The sequence below is a fragment of the Leuresthes tenuis genome, unplaced genomic scaffold (genome assembly GCF_036924035.1).
Source record: "Leuresthes tenuis unplaced genomic scaffold, fLeuTen1.0.hap1 SCAF_4, whole genome shotgun sequence".
NCBI classification, from domain to species: domain Eukaryota; kingdom Metazoa; phylum Chordata; class Actinopteri; order Atheriniformes; family Atherinopsidae; genus Leuresthes; species Leuresthes tenuis.
In genome coordinates this window covers 6447713-6465067 of record NW_027325358.1, presented here as the reverse complement: position 1 = coordinate 6465067, position 17355 = coordinate 6447713, and the positions used below count along the sequence as shown (strand labels likewise).

The following is a 17355-nucleotide window of genomic DNA, read 5'->3' as shown; positions in this document are numbered from 1 at the left end:
GAGACATTAAGGCTCAAGAGCACCCTCTAGTGGTGCAAAGCATTACTGGACACTTAAACCATAGTGTCAACTGTCAACTTTTTGTAGCTGTTGCTATGCACTGTTTACAATTAAGAAATACATCAATTTCCAGCCTTCAGTGGACTACATATATCTGTGAAAAGGTAGATTCATAAGAAGTCCCTCCACTTGGCCCATTCCTACATTTTTCATCCCTGCAGGTAGGTGCCCCTTATCTTTTGGGGTTTAAGGAGTATAAAACACCTAACACTCTGAGTGGCCCCCAGTGCCCCAGCTGAAAGGCAGAATGACCTCTTCTTCTTGACACTCAAAAGAAAGATACACTTTATCTCTGCAAAACACAGAGGATGGGCCAAAGAGCGGAATTTAACTTAGGATGAACCTTGTCACGTCACGTTTTGAGTTCTGTTTTGTTTTGTCTTGTTTTCAGGTTTTAGGTTCAGTTCTGGTCATGTTTTTTCTCCTATCACATTAGTTTCACTCAAGTCACCTGTTTTTGTTCACAGCTGCTCTCCATCACTAATCACCTCACCATAGTATTTAGTTTCCAGGTTTCCCCTCAGTCATGGCAGAATCCATGGTTCATGTCAAGTTTACTTGTTAATGTTTTGTCAGGTCAGGTTTTGCCTCTTAGTTCTCATAGTCTTGTCTTGTTTTGCTTCGCTTTTCACTGTTAAGATTTTTGGTATCCAGCTTTTTGTTTGTGTTTTGACATAAATCTTGTTTTTTCTTGAGTTCTGCATCTGGGTCCTCCCTTCCGCACCACCGTTCCTGACAAACCTATTTGTTGGACTGTGGAAGGAATTAGTCACACCCTGTACCATCACGCAACCTGCACCATACAGAGGAAAAAACAAACACTTTTCTTTGAAACTTATATTGACAACCACAATCTCTGATTAGCTTTGAATGAATGTGGAAAAATGATTCAATGAGGAACATGAAACACTTCCGCGGTAGGGTGTCTGCAGACATGCCATGTTATTTCTATTTTAGTAGATGCAGGGCATGTGACGCTGCTGTATGCAAGTATAACACTAATATGTTCCCCTGTCACCTTCCATAACCATCATAACTAAATGTTATGGTAGGTGCTTGGAACTCTAAAAACAAGCTTTGGACCTACTATCAATTATTCACTATGTTGCAGTCAAAATTTTAAAACTCCAAAAAATAGAGAAGAACATGTACATACACACAGGTACACAGACAATATTTATATGTGGGCTCCATGACGGTTATAAACGGGCTGAAAAGTGAGCCCCAAATGAGATAGTCCATAGTATTGCTAATGTTAATTGTCCTCATTGGTTATGCCCAGGTAAATGGGTTCTGAACAGGGATGTGCCCGTGGGGCATGTGGGGTCCATTTTTCTGCCCATTTTTAAACCCCATGGACCCCACATACAAATGTTTACTGGGTAATGTCATGCAGTGTTTTCTGTGCTGCTTCAGCGGCTGATGATCATAACAACAGAGAGCAAAAAGATAAAAGAATAATTCCAAATTTTAAAGTTAGAAAAATGAAACCAAGATCAGTTTCATAGGCACACAAAATTGCTCAGAAGCCTGACAGTGCTGAGACAGTTGGGTATCTTTTGCGTTGAGTCGTGCACTTGTCCCTATCGATAAATAATGAGTGGGTTTTACACTTTATGTCCTTCTTAAGCACCATCTGTGACTCCTCCAGGTGGGACAGGGAGCTTCTGGCTTCGCTCAGCTTCTGGTTCAGTGACATCAGGGAGGCATCAATTTGTTTCACCTCTCCTTCCAAACTGCCAAGACAAGTCATAGATGATCACGTAATAAAAGAGAAACAGGATATAGCGGTTTTGGCGTTTTGCTTATGCATACCTAAGCTGGGGTTGATCCCTGCAGAGCTCCATGTTGGGTCTGAGGGAGCGAAGGTAAAGTCTGGACTGAGCTACTCGAAGTGGAGCCTCTTTGTTGTGGATGGCCTGCTGTAGAGCAACGATGTTCCTCTCCTGTGCTCCGATTTGTTCCAAAATCTTTACACACAGTAACACAAACAATCATCGATCATCTTTCGACCTGTATCTTTTTTTGCCAGCTTGTTTACCTGTGTGAGCTTCATCTCCAGCTGGGTTTTGGCCTCACTAAGCTCCACACAGCGCTGGCTGAAGGCTTGATCCACACTGGAGCACTGTACTCTCAGATCTTTAGTGGTGTCCTGCAGCATTCGTTCCACCAGCACTCTGACACACAAACATTTACAAAAGTTGTTTTCAGCCTCTATTACAGCTTAAATACAGTCTGAAGCGGCATGTTCTCTGACCTGAGGCTTTTTGTGGCTTGTTCCTCCTGCATGGCCTTGGACAGGTTGTCCTGTGTATATTTTGTCCATGATGAGGGGTTACACACACTGGAGCAGAACAGAAGGCATCTTGTGCGTTAAGTACAAAGATTACCAGCAGAGTTTATCCTTCATTTAATGCTTCCATACACTCAGACTTACTGCTCCTGCATGGTGGCTGAGCTGGGGTGCTGCTGTGTGTCTGGACTTGTGTTACAGTGCCTCCCACCGTGGTCATCGAAGCTGTAGGCCTGGTACTTATCAGACCAATCCAACTCCAGTGTCTGCTTGGCCTCTCTGTTCATCCTGGTCCACATAAATGGGGAATGATGCAGTTCTCCAAAGAGCTTTGACATTACTGTAATGAACACCATTCACAAAAAAGCCAGTAAGCAGAGTTTTATACTCACTTGATTTGACTGACAACCTGAGCTGTAGTTCTCTTCAGAAGAGCCTGGACACTCCTGATCAAATCCACCTCCTGCAAACAGACAGGCTTACAGTATGGGTGGTCTGCCGTGATTGTGTTACTGTTAGATACACGATCCTGAAAGCATTGTTATTAGAGCAAAAATGAGGAGCTGCATGATGGAGTGGTGGTTAGCACCATTGCCTCACAGCAAAAGGGTTCCTAGTTCAAATCCCAGCTGGGGTCTTTCTGTGTGGAGTTTGCATGTTCTCCCTGTGTATGTATGCATTCTCTCTAGGTACTCTGGCTTCCTCCCACTGCCCAAAAACCCATGCATGTTAGGTTAATTCAGTGTTTCTCAATTCCGGTCCTCATGACCCACTGCCCTGCACGTTTTCTATGTTTCCCTCCTTCACCACACCTGATTCAAATGATCAGCTCATCATCAAGCTCTGTAGTGGCCTGATAAGGAGCCATTCATTTGAATCAGGTGTGGTGGAGGAGGGAAACATCGAAAACGTGCAGGGCAGTGGGTCATGAGGACCGGAATTGAGAAACACTGGGTTAATTGGTGTCTCTGAATGTGTGAGCATTCATGGTTGTTTGTCTCTGTGATGGACTGGCAACCTCTCCAGGGTGTACCCTGACTTTTGCCCAATGACAGCCGCGACCCTGACTTCGATTAAGCAGGTATAGAAAATGGATTGATGGAAAAATTAGTCTGTGTTTCACAGGTCTACAATCAATGATTATTTTCACTTGCAGTTAATCTACTGATTACAGCCAGTGTTTCACCTTCAGCAGCTCGTCTTCCACGGTGTCTCTGACCAGGTCTGGTCCCAGTCTTCTCGCCCTGCAGTTCAGATTATCAGTAGCGATGGCATAAGGAGTCTCAGTGGCATCCAGGGCCCTCTCCAGCCGCGTCTTTAAGGCCAGCAGTGACTCTGTGTCGGTCTGCAGCTGCTCAATGTGCCGCTGCAGCTCTGACTTCCAGTAGTGGATTTCTTGTAGTCTCTCTCCCAGAAGACAAGTTCCCTTGGTCTGGGTCTTCAAAGTGGCTGCCTCTGTGTCCTGGTTCAAAGTTCTGGACTGTCGCTGGATGCTCTCAGATTCGTGATGGTCGGTACCAGCCTGTTCCAGTATGGTTTGGTAGTTGGAAAACCATTCAGCTGGCATGTATTTTGCTGAGCGGTACCCTGCGGTGGCTGAGCCTGAGGACGGCTGAGGGAAGTCTGGCTCCACAGGTGGACCTACCTTTTGGACTTCTTGAGCTACAGCTCTGCTGTCATAGTGTGGCCGTGACACTATAACGTCGGAACTCATTTTCTGACAATTCAGTTAAAAGAAAAACTACAAATTAGCTGATCTGAGCAAGTTCCGACTGAAAATTGATTGTAAGTTTCATCAGCTTCAACTCTCCAGGCTGAGCTGCAGACTTGTGTTTGTTTGCTGTTGCTTAGTTACACAGTCAGCTGAGCAGTTTTGGCTCAGCTGATTGGCTCACTTATCAAAGGATGAGATGGGGTGTAAATGGCATTTTGACTCATCTGACAGACAGAGGAGAATACAGTCTTAAGGAAAAATCATTTATGATTAAAACGTTTGGTATTTTCTTAAACTCAAATTATATAAATTAAATATAGATACGAGGAAAGATATTAAGGTACACATGATACAGATCTTTTAACCTCCACTTGCATATATTAGCCATCTGTGAGTGTCCAATTACAGTCGCAGGCAGCAAAATGGGAAATACATTATCATGCCTGCTATTTAAATACGTACTTTAAAAGCACTTTAACATTAAATTTGATTTAAAGGGGACACTAACTCTGAACACCCTTTATTTGACAAGAACTTATGAAACCTTTTAAGACTGTAAGGCTTTGTTAAATGCTGGCATTATCACCTCCTACCTTAGATGTTTATAGTTATCATATTAATTATTCCTAGTATTATCATTTGTTAAAGTAAATATTAATTTAAGCTTTTGAATTGGCAGAATACTGTGTGCTACTATTTTTACATTTAACATATGTGGTTTAAGTAATGAACAAACTCACATGATTGCATTTAAAACACACACACACACACACTCACAAACATGGGTAGATTATGTGAACTCCACACAGACAAGCCTCATCCAAGACTCGAACCACAGAATCAGTTTTTTCAAAATACCTGATATGGACTGCCATACTGATGATCTTTAATTCAAAACTGCAATAATAAGCATAACATATGGAACAAAGGTTGCAGTGGGGCAAACACAAATAAAAGGTGGCTACAGAGTGCATGAGGAGCCTGTGCTACAAAGCCGGACTAATGGCTTTCGAAGGGGACTTCAGGTTTCAGAGACAGAACTCAAGTTGACTTCTTACAGAGGTGTCCCGGTACATCTGTAAGAAGCTGATGATGATATAGAAAATGAACAAACGCAAGAGCTGTTCCTTTAATGTCAAAAGGATTTAACATGGAATCATATTTACAGCCATACATACCAATTATTGATGAGACAGAGACGATTCAATTAATTTCCACATTCATAGACACATTTTTCTTGAACTAGCTCTCCTTCTGTTGGCATTTAAAGTACTCCTACTTGTTCAGGACATGGGTTACAAGAGAACTTAGAGGAGAAAAGGCCAGTGCAAAGATCTGAAAATTTGTGACTGATCAAGTTGTACCTGTGCCAGTAACTTTACACAAATGTATTATAGTTTGAGTCAGAAATCCTGGGAAAACTTGTTTAAGTTGATAACTATCATCATTAAACTGCTTGCAAGTGCTATACTTTTTCCATGATACTCTAAGGCTCCTCTGGGGTGCGCAAATTGTAAATATCATCATCAGAGAGAGTTTGCAAGGCTCTCTCTGGATACAGGGCAACTTGTTAGGACTTGAATTTTCTGGGTGCATGCATGGCATAACTTTCATAGATGCCTATCTAATGGAACATGGTCCTGTATCAGAATCTGTATGAGGAACAAGTATACAATCATACATTTGGTGCAAAAATCATCCCTGTGGAAGCAGCTACAGTGTAACAGTGGCTTATACAGTACATGACCTCAATTGTTTGAATTTGTAAAGCCAAATAATCAAAGACAACAAGATTGTTAAACCTGCTCCGAAATACCTTGGTAAGTTAAACAAAATTCCATATAAGGATTAATGCAACAAATTACATTAAGGCAAGAAATATTAAAAAAACAGAACCAAAATAAAATATATACAGGAACACAAACAGGACGGAAATCCTGGTTGGGAAACAGCCAAAGTGATAAAGGAAAGCAGGAGAGTCAACATTTCATATAACAGGGCCTGATGGATAAACAGGTTGTAACAGTCAGACCAATACAGACATGCAAAAAGATGGAACAGAGCAGCACACTTTGGCCTATTTGAGTCTAGTTTAGCATATACATCCAGAAATTATTTGACCTCCAACTTCAATATCTGGGTGGGTTTGTTGGCTTTTGAAAGCTTCAGTTTCATAGGATTATAGTCAGACTAACATGTTTACATGCATTTAAAAGTCCAATTTTGGCCAGTTTATGTTCCTATTTTTCTACTGTTATAAATGGACTGATCAAAGTTATATCTGTGTGACAGATCCCAGTTCATGTGAACAGTGTTTTTGTCCGTATAATATTTATGGGGTTTCACAGGGTTCTGAATTTGAACTACTTCTGTTCTCTCACTATATGATTAATTTGGGAAATATAATCAGGAAACATGACTTACATTTATGCTGATGACACCAAGTTACATTTAACTATGGAAACTTGGTCGCGGAAGTTATAAGATTGTCTTTGATTTTGATTATTTTTCTACTTTTGAACCCAAGCAAAACTAAGATAATTGTTTTTAGCCCTCAGAACTTTAGAGTCCAGCTACGTTCTTACTCCTGACGGCATTACCTTGGTTTCCAGTACTAATGACAGGAACCTTTGACCAGGATTTATCTTTTAACTCTTAGATTAAACAGACCTCCAAAGCAGCTGTCTTTCACCTGCGAAATATTACCAAAACCAGTGCATTGCCTGACATCGAGGTTAGATTACTGTGTGCAATGTCATCTGGGTGTCAAAATATTTCCTTTAAGGTCAGTTGATCCAAAATGTTGAGGCCAGAATGTTGATTGTTACTGCCAAGAGAAACATTTCTCCTGTGGTGGCCTCTCTGCATTAACTCTTGGTAAAATTTAGGGTAATTTTTAAAGTTCTAAAAGACCTTACTCATTCTTACCTTAAAGAATTTTTTGTTCCCTAATATCCCACTAGAAGATGGTGAAATAAATTATGCTTAACGTAATGATCTTTTCATACCATACTTGTTTTACTGTGGTCTTTTTTAACTTCTCATTACGTCATTTCTTTCTCATTTCCCTTTATCATCTGTTTAACTGTTGTTATTTCTAATATTTTATATGTCTATGTATGTGTTTGTATACATTTTTGTGATACTTGTGCTCTGTAAAGCACTGTGGGGTTGTACTTCGATATAAAAAAGTTAAAGTTATAACCCCTTATTTGTTATTTTCACTTAGTACTGAGAAATGTTGGACATCATAATGTGAAAAAGTACATAACTACATAACAAATATACCAGCTGTACTGTACTTTTTGTGTTGTAACTACTGACTGACAGAGTAGATGTCTTCTGACAAATTGAGGCTTTGGTACACATTTTCTTGAATTTCATTGTGACTGGTGCTCTGTTGATTTGGGTGAGCTGCATCTTCTGCATTTTCACAGATCTAAAGAAATGAATATGTAGATAAATAAACAATTACATTTGTATAGATGAAAGTTAGATATCCAATAAGGAAGGGCCTATAGCAGTGTTTCTCAATCCTGGTCCTCAAGGCACAGCGCCCTGCATGTTTTCCAAGTTTCCATTCAAATGAATGGGTCAGGTCTTTAAGCTCTGCAGAAGGATGAGGACAACCCATTCATTTGAATCAGGTGTGCTGGAGCAGGAAAACATGGACAACATGCAGGGCGGTGTGCCTTGAGGACCAGGATTGAGAAACACAGGCCTTTAGGATGGAGTGACTACAGTTGGTCACTGCATGCCACACTTTTGTATCAGTGAGTTCAAAGAACAGTGTTGCTTCTTGGAGTCACTGATGAGACTGATTTTAGATTATGATACATGTAACATGTAACAAATGTAGTCTTTTTATAGTTTTGGTGGCGAGGTTATATGAATTAGAAGCTTGTCTCACACCTACCATTTTGAATGCCTCAGACTTTCTCATCTCCCTTCAGGTCCTGGAGACACACATTTACACAAGCATGCACATGTCAAAACATGATGGCTCATAAAAATCAGTGCATCAATATGTGTAGTTTTGCATGTTGTAGGTAATGCATACCTTTCCTTTTGCATTTGAAAATGATAGTCAAAGCAATTGAAAGTGATACCAGCAGGAGAACAGGAACAATGTAAAGCACCATCTTAAGTATAAAAGCTGAAAAGAAAAAAAAGAGACACTCGGCTGGTCCAGCCTGTACTCTCATCTTTACTTTTGTGAAGACCACATTGCAAATGAAATGAATGGGAACATGCATCAGTATATCTTTGTGTTTGGTAGGTGCTGACGTTGATCTGACTGTTTCCACAGTGCTGGTTGGCAGTGCCAAAACTAAAGAAAACAAACAAAAAAAGATTCAGAAGTCTGACTTTGCTGTGTATTGACTAATTGATTTATTTTTTTCTTCTCCCCACAGCTTTTGCACTCCCGCCAACACATTGTATTTCTCACGCTGAAATAAGATTATAATATAAATTTCTCTGGCCTGCTGCTATCATTATGGAAACAGCAGGAAACAAGCAAGTCTCCCATGAGTCTGAGCAGAGCAGTTATTAATAACAACAACACAAATAATATTATTAATGAAAGACCATTCCTGCGACATGATCTAAGCATACTGTAACCTCAGTATAGGTTGATTAGAGAGCAATGTTCTTAAATGGTTCTACTTTTCTCTACATGTTATTTATCTGGAAAATGAAAAAAGTATAATCAGTTTTTAGATACCTATTCTCCTTTAGTAAGTTTTCCGGTGTATTTAAAACTGGCTTTCACATGCGGACAATTATCTCAAACATAGCAGCAGGTTTACAGCAGAATTGCAGAAAAATAGAATAAATCATGATGTTGTGATGGTTCAGTCAAAGTCCAGAACTCAACGTGACTGAAATGGAGCGACGCCTGTGAGCTAGTTCAGGCCTCCCAGGTGATCTGTCTCACTCTCAACATGCCACTTATAAAACATACCCCTCCATTCTGCATAGTATATTTAAGCTGCAAAGCTCCCTCTTATGCTTGCTGTTGCCGCTGCTATCCTCCAACACTCACTGCCTGCTTTTCACCCGCTTCACCACTCCAGCTCATCTGTAGGCTCAGTCATCACTCCACAATCACACAGAGAAAACATATGTAGAAGTGATGATAAGGTTGGAGCCTAGATGCCAAACTTCAATCATATTCTTTAATAAAAGTTTATTAAATTTCACTAATAACTTGTCTGACTGAAATCCTGCTGTGGGACCGTAGGAAAGCTGTTCAGAGAGCGAGTTCATTAAATGAATAATAGGTCAATGACCTCTCTATCCACAGGAGAGACTGTGTCCTTTTCTTGTTATTAATCCAACTGAACTTACTGGAGAGGGGGAACAGCAGGTTTTGCTAACTCTTTCTCATCTTTCTTTTGCAAAGGATCTGAAAATAAAACTGTTTTTTTATATATATGCCACCGTGAGAAAGAGGACAGACTATGTGTCTATGTGTCAACATCTTGAAAATGGGTTTAAACTGCCCACTTCCTCTTTTGCATAGGCTTTGTTTATATATCGATAAAACTTTTGTCTTGTAATTTTGCATTTATCTTAGAAACATGCAATGCTTTTAGGTTAGTTAAATGAAGTAACATTTTAAGTTAATTTCTTTACACAGAAAAATGACAGACTGGGCTGAGAAATTCACCTCTGCTATGATATGTGTAACCAATGGCATGTCTAACCAAACAGCTAAAACGTATTTGTCACCTAAGTAACATTGTATTTGACCTTACTTATACTGCATGTCTGCACATAGATATCCGTTGTGCTCTATAATATGCTGTGACTGCAGTGAAGACAAAATACTGTATCTACTAATACTGTATATATGAAAATTTAAGCTCTTTAATATTCTGCAGCATAATGAGTGTGTAATGCATTGAATGTAACATGGAAACAGCACCACCTGAGGGCTCAGCGTCTCACACGAAGCAGAGAAGAGACATTTGTTAGGCATGTCAAGTGTTAAGCCTCCTCTCAAGAAAAGTACAGCTCCAACTTACAGTCAGATCAACTGAGGAGATAAACTTTGTTTACAGGATGCATTGATCTGATATACAATACTGATCATCACCTTGTTGTGTATCACCTTATCTCTCTTTGAAGATTGCTGAAATTCATTGTCCTACTCTGGCTTAATTAGACAAAATACTTATAACTAAAGTAGTTAAAATGTGATAAAGACATTTTGCTCAGTTTAAGACGATAGCTCTCGTGATCTCTCGGCTTTTCGTTTGGAGTTATTGTCAGGTCAAACTTTCAATTTGTTTCATCCTTTTGTTTTTGATAAAATTCGTAAAAGTACGAATTACATTCCCATCAACTGTGTTAGATTAAAAATTACAAATAACAGATAACTATGCTGGTGATGAGAATAAACACTATACATCAGGGGTTAGCATTAAGATTACCCAACTGGAAATGCTGCGTGCTTCGCTGCAAATTGTTTTGTTTTAGCAAATCATCTTTCTCATCTTTGACTATGAGAAAATAGTAACACGACACACACTGCAGTCAAATTTTAGTGCAATGGTTCGGTGATGAGCTTTAAGTGAAAAAAAGCCACACTTGGATTGTGCTAACACTAAAACTAAAGGGAGGCCAAATGTCTACAGTATGTTGCATCTTGTGAGTAATTAAGTCAGGGACACAGGTCCCCCTTTACTCAAATTACATACTTTTATTTTTTTTTACGTTTTTTTGCAACAACATTATATGTAGTAATGGAGGAAAATTATCTACTTATCAGAGCAGAGGTGTGGTGGTCTGTTGTGGTGACAGTGGAAATCCTGTCCTGTTTCTAGTTTTATACCACTTCAACCTCTTGTATTTATCACAAACACAAATGTAGTCATTTATTAATCCCTTATATTTGAATTTTACCCAAGAACAACACAGAAATTCAGCTGTAGAAACTTTTATTAATTACCTTTTCTTGTTTCTAGTTTAGATGTGTAGATGTCCTTTCCAGTCCTTGTCACTCCACACCAGTATTTCCCAGCATCCTTTGAATGAAGATCAGAGATGGTCGTTGTGAAGATTCTTGTCCTGTTGTCATCATAGATGGAGTATTTGGTTTTACTTCTCTCTGACGTTGTAATAAGAACATCGCTGTCGCCACAGTCGTTCTTACACAGGTACTTCTCATAATCCTCATAACCTTGATCATAGAAGCAGGAAACCTGAACATCTCTGCCCTCATATCCAAACACATGGATCACACCTGCTGCACTGGTCACACAACTCAGAGCAGCTGGAAAGAGAAGACAACATTAATTTACTATCTATACTTCTACTAATAGTTTGAATATCAAGTCTTTAGAACCTCATTTTCATGGAAGTTGCATTTATTCATGATCGGTCCAGATCTGGGGAAATTAAAAGCTAAACAAGATGTAACTCACTGCAGAGGGTGAACAGAAGGTTTTGAAAGCTCCACATCTTCTCGTTTCTAAAGACGACATATAAACTAAAGCACAGTCGATGGGATTTGAAGCCGCTGCCTGAAACAGTCTGAGGAAATGACAGTTTGCTGAATTTGAAAATAGTGGGTGTGTAAAATTAACACCAACAGCATGTGTGAAAATTCTGCTTTTGTCGATCATCACTTTTGAACTTCTTTATGAAAAATATAGTAATTGAGTTGTGTGTACATATATATGCAAGAGAAAAAGCTTAAATAATAGCCGGTAGAGCTCAGTTAGAAAATGAATGTAAAGCAGAAGTTCAGTTCAACAGGAACATACATCTTCTTTCTGCACTCTGTGTTCTTTTTCAATGACATATATAAGATGTTACAAGATAACCACTGAGCTGCAGTTGCTTTTTAATTAATTTATCTATTTACTTTTTTAACCATTGGACAGCCTCTAATTTATCCCTTCTCCTTAGAGCAAATAAGTACATGTTCCAAAATGTCAAAACACTTCTTTAAATAGCAGTTTTAATAGCAAAACATTTTAATTTGAAACAATACATTGACTCATATTTCATTCACATTTCATCCCTCCATCTGACGAGTTTCTTTAATGAAATACACATTAACACAGCTGAAGTACATCGTGTTGATTTATCCACAACATAATAAATGTAAGGATCTGTTGTATCAACATAGTAACATATCTAAGGTAAAAGCAGATACTAGAACATAAAGATATATAGTTCACTGTTGTTACTAGTAACAAGAGAAGACATTATCTGTTGCTGGGAGTTGTTGGTACAAATTGTACTCAGTTTCAGCTGCTTCATCTTTGTGACAGGTGATCTGCTGTGACGGAGCTACACCTTCTGGATTTTCACAAATCTAACAAAAACAAAAATGATGATGGAACAAACAGCAACAGTTAGAAAAACTATCATATTTCATATCTTTATACAATATGCCAAAGTAAGTCTGTGTCTTATATCTTATATCAATGTTTAAAAAACGATGAAGCCTGAGCTCCTAACTTGCTTCAGCTGTGTTTAATGAAGTCAAATGAACCCCACCTTCTGAAATAATACAAAACTCCACATTATTGTTTATTAGTGAATGTATACCATTCTCTGTGTGCATGTTCTGTGCACAACGTACCTTACAATCTTTTGCATTTGTTTTTCAGAACCATCACAATGACAATTTAAACGATCAGCAGTGGAATCAAAACAGCCAGCAGGATGTAGACCAAGATTGTGACGTGAGTTACATCTGAAAAGTTGACAATACACATAATAATAACATGTTTTCCTGTTTCATGGTCTGCTTGTATTTATAGTGACACAGACACACACACACATGTTCATCCTTAAAGAAGAGGAGGTGAACAACAGGAGTAATTCAAAGAAACACAAAGGTGTAAAAAGCTTACTGGATTCATTTGGTGATGGTGCTGTAACCCATCCAGAAGCAGAGATCAGAGTCACAGTCTTGGTTTTCTGTGGAAACACTGTCAGATAAAAGTAGTCTTACAACATGCAATGAACTTTTTACATCTCAGGTAGAATGTTTTTGGTTTCAGTGACCTGGAGATTTGAAATAATAACACGATCAGTGACGTGCCTCGTCCTGGCCCAGCCGCTGGTTTTTAGTTTAAAAGTTGGACTACAGTAATTTGTTGTTGTCTGACTTCTTTCATAGTGACAAAATTCACTAGGACGTAACTTTTCACATAAGTTCATTCTATTTTATTGTTTTTTAACTCAGTTTCCTAAATTCCACTCTGACACTTACATTTTATTGATTTTTTTTTTTTTAGAAATAACGAAGTTCACAGCAGTTGTGCAGACGGTCCATAGATAAATTTGATGTGCGCACACGCACGTACACACACCCACACACACACACACACACACTGTACCTGTAATAGGTTTGCCAGTAACATGTGGTAAATTGGTGATGCCAGTTCCCACAGAGCTGGTCTGCTGCTGATAAACTGTTGAAAAAGAAGACACTCAGCACAGCTCATCATTTATACCGTCAGCAGTGTTTGTCAGAAAGTTGGTTGGTTTTAAATGTGTCAAACAGTCTAGTTTGATAAGAGAAATATTTGTGTTGGTGTTGTTCTCAGACAACGATCCACTGACTCGTTCTAGGTAGGCAGAAGGGATTTTATCTATTAATACAGAATATAGCTAAACAAGTGTTAAAGGCGAGACATTTTTGTTCTAATCAAGATGAGTCAAATGTAATAGCTCTGGTGGTCTCTTAAGTTTTTATCTGGCATTATCATCTGGTCAAACTTTCAGTTTGATCCGTCATTCAGTTTATGTCAATGACCTGAAAGCCCCAAATTATATTACAGTCAACGATTGATTTCAAATTCACACATGACATTCTGGTGATGAGAGTAAACATGATACATCAGGTGTTAGCATTTATTTCACACAATCAGACATGCTGTGTGCATGGCTGTAAGCTGTCTTGTTTTAACAAATAGCCTTTTACAATTCAATACCCACAAACAAAAAAAAAGTAACATGACACACATTACAGTCAAATTTTCGACCTGAATGTGTCCATTGGCATGATTTCCATACCATACCATAGTTTCTAAAACTCCACTGTGAGCTATTACTAGTATATCTGTTGCTCTTTGATACTATTCTCAGGGACATCTCTGCTGATCTTACCCTCTGACAAGTGAATCTTGGTGTAGTTTCCAAAACTCCACTGTGAGTCTGAGCCACACCAGTACGTTCCAGCATCACCTGCTTCCAGCTCTGCGATCGTCACTGAGAAAGAGTTGGAGGAGACATTGTGCAGTGTGAACCTGCTTTGACTCGTCATGTCTCTGCAGTTGTTGCGTTGGTCTCCTTTACAGAGGAACTTCCTGTTTTTCTGGTGTTGAGGTGGATAGGGACACTGCAAAGTTACTGGACGTCCCACAATGCCGCTCATGGTCTCTGACTTCACACAGCACCATTCTGACAGACAGAGAGATTAAGATTATCTATTACTAGAACTGTCTAGAAATATTCAGAGAGATAATGAATGCTGTCTGGATAATATTTTCACATGAAGCTCTTTGTTCTTTTTGCTCATTTGCATACTGTGATGCATAATTATGACCTCTCACCTCTGACTTCCAGGAGAACAGCAGAGAAAACATCCAGTCCTGTGTTTCTGTGAACACCACAAAGGTACAACCCAGAATCTTCTAGAGTCAGACTGGTAATTTTCACTGTGAATCTTGATATTTTGTCATCAGTGAGCCTGAATCGTCTTTTTTGTATGTTGTCAGAGGTGATTACTGCCTGCTGCAGACATGTGGAGGGCTGGTTTCCTCTGCAGATGTACTTCAGGTTGTTGGTATACTGAGACTCATAGGGACAACTGATGGACACTGAACCTTCCTCGTAACCTTGGAGTTTAATCACATCTGCACAGCAGCTGTCTGTTCAGAAAATAAACACACAGAAGATGCAGGTTACAGCTAAATAAAGGTGTCACTAAAGACATTTCTACTTTCTGTTTGATGTTTATATTTCCTTCACATACAACGTTACACATCTGAACTCTAGGAAGTTCACTTCCGTGTCTGTTTTGCTATAGTTTTATTTGTCCCAAGAGTAATTTCACAGTCTGGTTCTGGACCATCGGATCTGTTCACAAACAGTCTTCTGTCTCATGTCAGGCTGTATCTTTTTACATTTGTATGGATTCTTGTTCACTTAAATGAAAGTTTTAGAAAAATAATTCAATATGTCTGCTTTAATTTCACTCTATGCTGTACACAGGACTGATTTGTGTGTGGTTATCGTTTCTTTTTTTTTTGCAACAACATTACATGTCGTGATGGAGGAAAATGATCTACTTAACAGAGCAGAGGTGTGGTGGTCTGTTGTGGTGACAGTGGAAATCCTGTCCTGTTTCTAGTTTTATACCACTTCAACCTCTTGTATTTATCACAAACACAAATGTAGTCATTTATTAATCCCTTATATTTGAATTTTATCCAAGAACAACACAGAAATTCAGCTGTAGAAACTTTTATTAATTACCTTTTCTTGTTTCTAGTTTTACTTCAGTGTAGATGTCCTTTCCAGTCCTTGTCACTCCACACCAGTATTTCCCAGTATCCTTTGAATGAAGATCAGAGATGGTCGTTGTGAAGATTCTTGTCCTGTTGTCATCATAGATGGAGTATTTGGTATTACTTCTGTCTGACGTTGTAATAAGAACATCGCTGTCGTCACAGTCGTTCTTACACAGGTACTTCTCATAATCCTCATAACCTTGATCATAGGAGCAGGAAACCTGAACATCTCTGCCCTCGTATCCAAACACATGGATCACACCTGCTGCACTGGTCACACAACTCAGAGCAGCTGGAAAGAGAAGACAACATTAATTTACTCTTTGTACTTCAAAATTTCTTCCACCTTTGCAATGTTGCTAAAATTAGGAGCGTACTGTCTCAGAGTGATACAGAAAAACGACTTTTCTCTCTGACTGTAGGTCTACTTGTCGAGTTTCTAAAAGTAGAATGAGAGGCAGAGCCGTGCCCTCTCCTTCGAAACCAGCTGTCAGTTTGGGTTCAGGAGCTCATTTTGAATTTCATTTTGTTCTTGTTGAATATGTCTTGGTGAAGAAGACAGGGTAGCCTGGTTTTGAGAACTGCAGCTGATTTTCTTCTAAACACGTGTTCATGTGGTGCTATAAGCCTTGTTATAGAAAAGTGGGCTTTGATATTGTAAAATCTCTAAATAAATGTTAAACAAGTAATTTTGTATTGGATTTTCCTTGCTTTATATAACATTGCCATTTATAAGATTAAAATGATCTGTTATACTTCAATAATCAATGACACAATTTACCGCAGTGTATTCTCTCCAAAGGCTACAAAAAAGTGGACCACTTTTTTTTCTAAAGCTATATTTCTGAAACAGTTTGTTTAAGATCCAAAGCGACTGTCCCCAGGGATGCACAACAGCCTAAACTATATGTGCAAATTTTAGTTGGAGGGATTACTGTCACCCCCTTGCTTTTAACTGTAAGTACAGAATGGCATATCTCACCCCACTCGCCCCATCTATAAAAATGCCATCAAAAACAGCCAACAAGCAAAGATACAAAATGAAAATAAACAATTCTCTTTCTAACAATTTCGTACATTATTTCCAGTAAACACGGCAAGCGCGGTCAAAAAACTATTGATCCATGCTTCTGGGATCCTTCGTTCATATCTTTCATAATAAATGGATGTACAGGAAGTGACGCTTTCAAAATAAAAGTCGGAATTTCACAATATTTACACAAAACTTAAACTGATGTTTACCTCAGTTACTGTTTATAACAAAATGTAAAGACAAAATGTTTGTACTAAATCAAATCTATATAACCTTTATTTATGGCTCTAACAGTTGTCATTAACTTGTGTTTCTCTTTCTCAGCAGGTATCTCTGGCCTGGTGTTATGGTGCTTGTTGTCCCCTCTTTTCTGTCCTCTTGAATCCCAGCCGGACAAGGCAGATGGATTTTTATAATCAATATTAGTTGTAATTCTGAAGCTTTGCGCACATTTATTTCTTACTTTTTACATTTTTTAAAACTTATGTTATGTAACTGAAAGGCACTGGTCAGGTTTGTTACTGAAAATATTCCCAACAAAGAACTAAAGCAAACTGCCATAGACAAGTTATGTTTGCCCAGAATCAAATAGTATAACTTACTGTAGAGGATAAGCAGCATGTTGTGAAAGCTCCACATCTTCAAGTTCCACAGAAGAAGAAAACAGAAGCTCTGATTTTGCGCTTTATACCGTGCTGTGTGGAATAAGTAA

At 38.8% G+C, this 17355-nt stretch overlaps 2 protein-coding genes across 2 annotated transcripts; both read right to left on the bottom strand.

Annotated features, from left to right (window-relative positions):
• Positions 1-1327: 1327 nt before the first annotated feature.
• tekt4 (tektin 4) lies at positions 1328-4067 on the bottom strand. Its single transcript, XM_072383748.1, has 7 exons — positions 3540-4067; positions 2746-2816; positions 2498-2641; positions 2318-2404; positions 2102-2237; positions 1876-2030; positions 1328-1796 (listed from the first exon to the last, which is right to left on the bottom strand). Exons 1-7 carry the CDS (start codon positions 4065-4067, stop codon positions 1583-1585), a joined length of 1335 nt encoding a protein of 444 aa, XP_072239849.1. The 3' UTR covers positions 1328-1582.
• An 8635-nt stretch (positions 4068-12702) lies between these two features.
• Positions 12703-17336, bottom strand: LOC140305393 (polymeric immunoglobulin receptor-like). Its single transcript, XM_072384258.1, has 6 exons — positions 17246-17336; positions 15576-15902; positions 14651-14968; positions 14205-14498; positions 13433-13507; positions 12703-13021 (listed from the first exon to the last, which is right to left on the bottom strand). Exons 1-6 carry the CDS (start codon positions 17280-17282, stop codon positions 12828-12830), a joined length of 1245 nt encoding a protein of 414 aa, XP_072240359.1. The 5' UTR covers positions 17283-17336; the 3' UTR covers positions 12703-12827.
• Between the last annotated feature and the right edge of the window lie 19 nt (positions 17337-17355).

Coding starts and splice junctions, on each gene's coding strand:
- LOC140305393 (XM_072384258.1), bottom strand. CDS start 17,282: ATGTGGAGCTTTCACAACATGCTGCTTATCCTCTACA. Junction 15,903..17,245: donor CATGCTGCTTATCCTCTACA/GTAAGTTATACT, acceptor TTCTCTTTCCAG/CTGCTCTGAGTTGTGTGACC. Junction 13,508..14,204: donor CAAGATTCACTTGTCAGAGG/GTAAGATCAGCA, acceptor CTTTTTCAACAG/TTTATCAGCAGCAGACCAGC.
- tekt4 (XM_072383748.1), bottom strand. CDS start 4,067: ATGAGTTCCGACGTTATAGTGTCACGGCCACACTATGACAGCAGAGCT. Junction 2,405..2,497: donor TCAGCCACCATGCAGGAGCA/GTAAGTCTGAGT, acceptor GTTCTGCTCCAG/TGTGTGTAACCCCTCATCAT. Junction 2,238..2,317: donor CAAGCCACAAAAAGCCTCAG/GTCAGAGAACAT, acceptor TTTGTGTGTCAG/AGTGCTGGTGGAACGAATGC.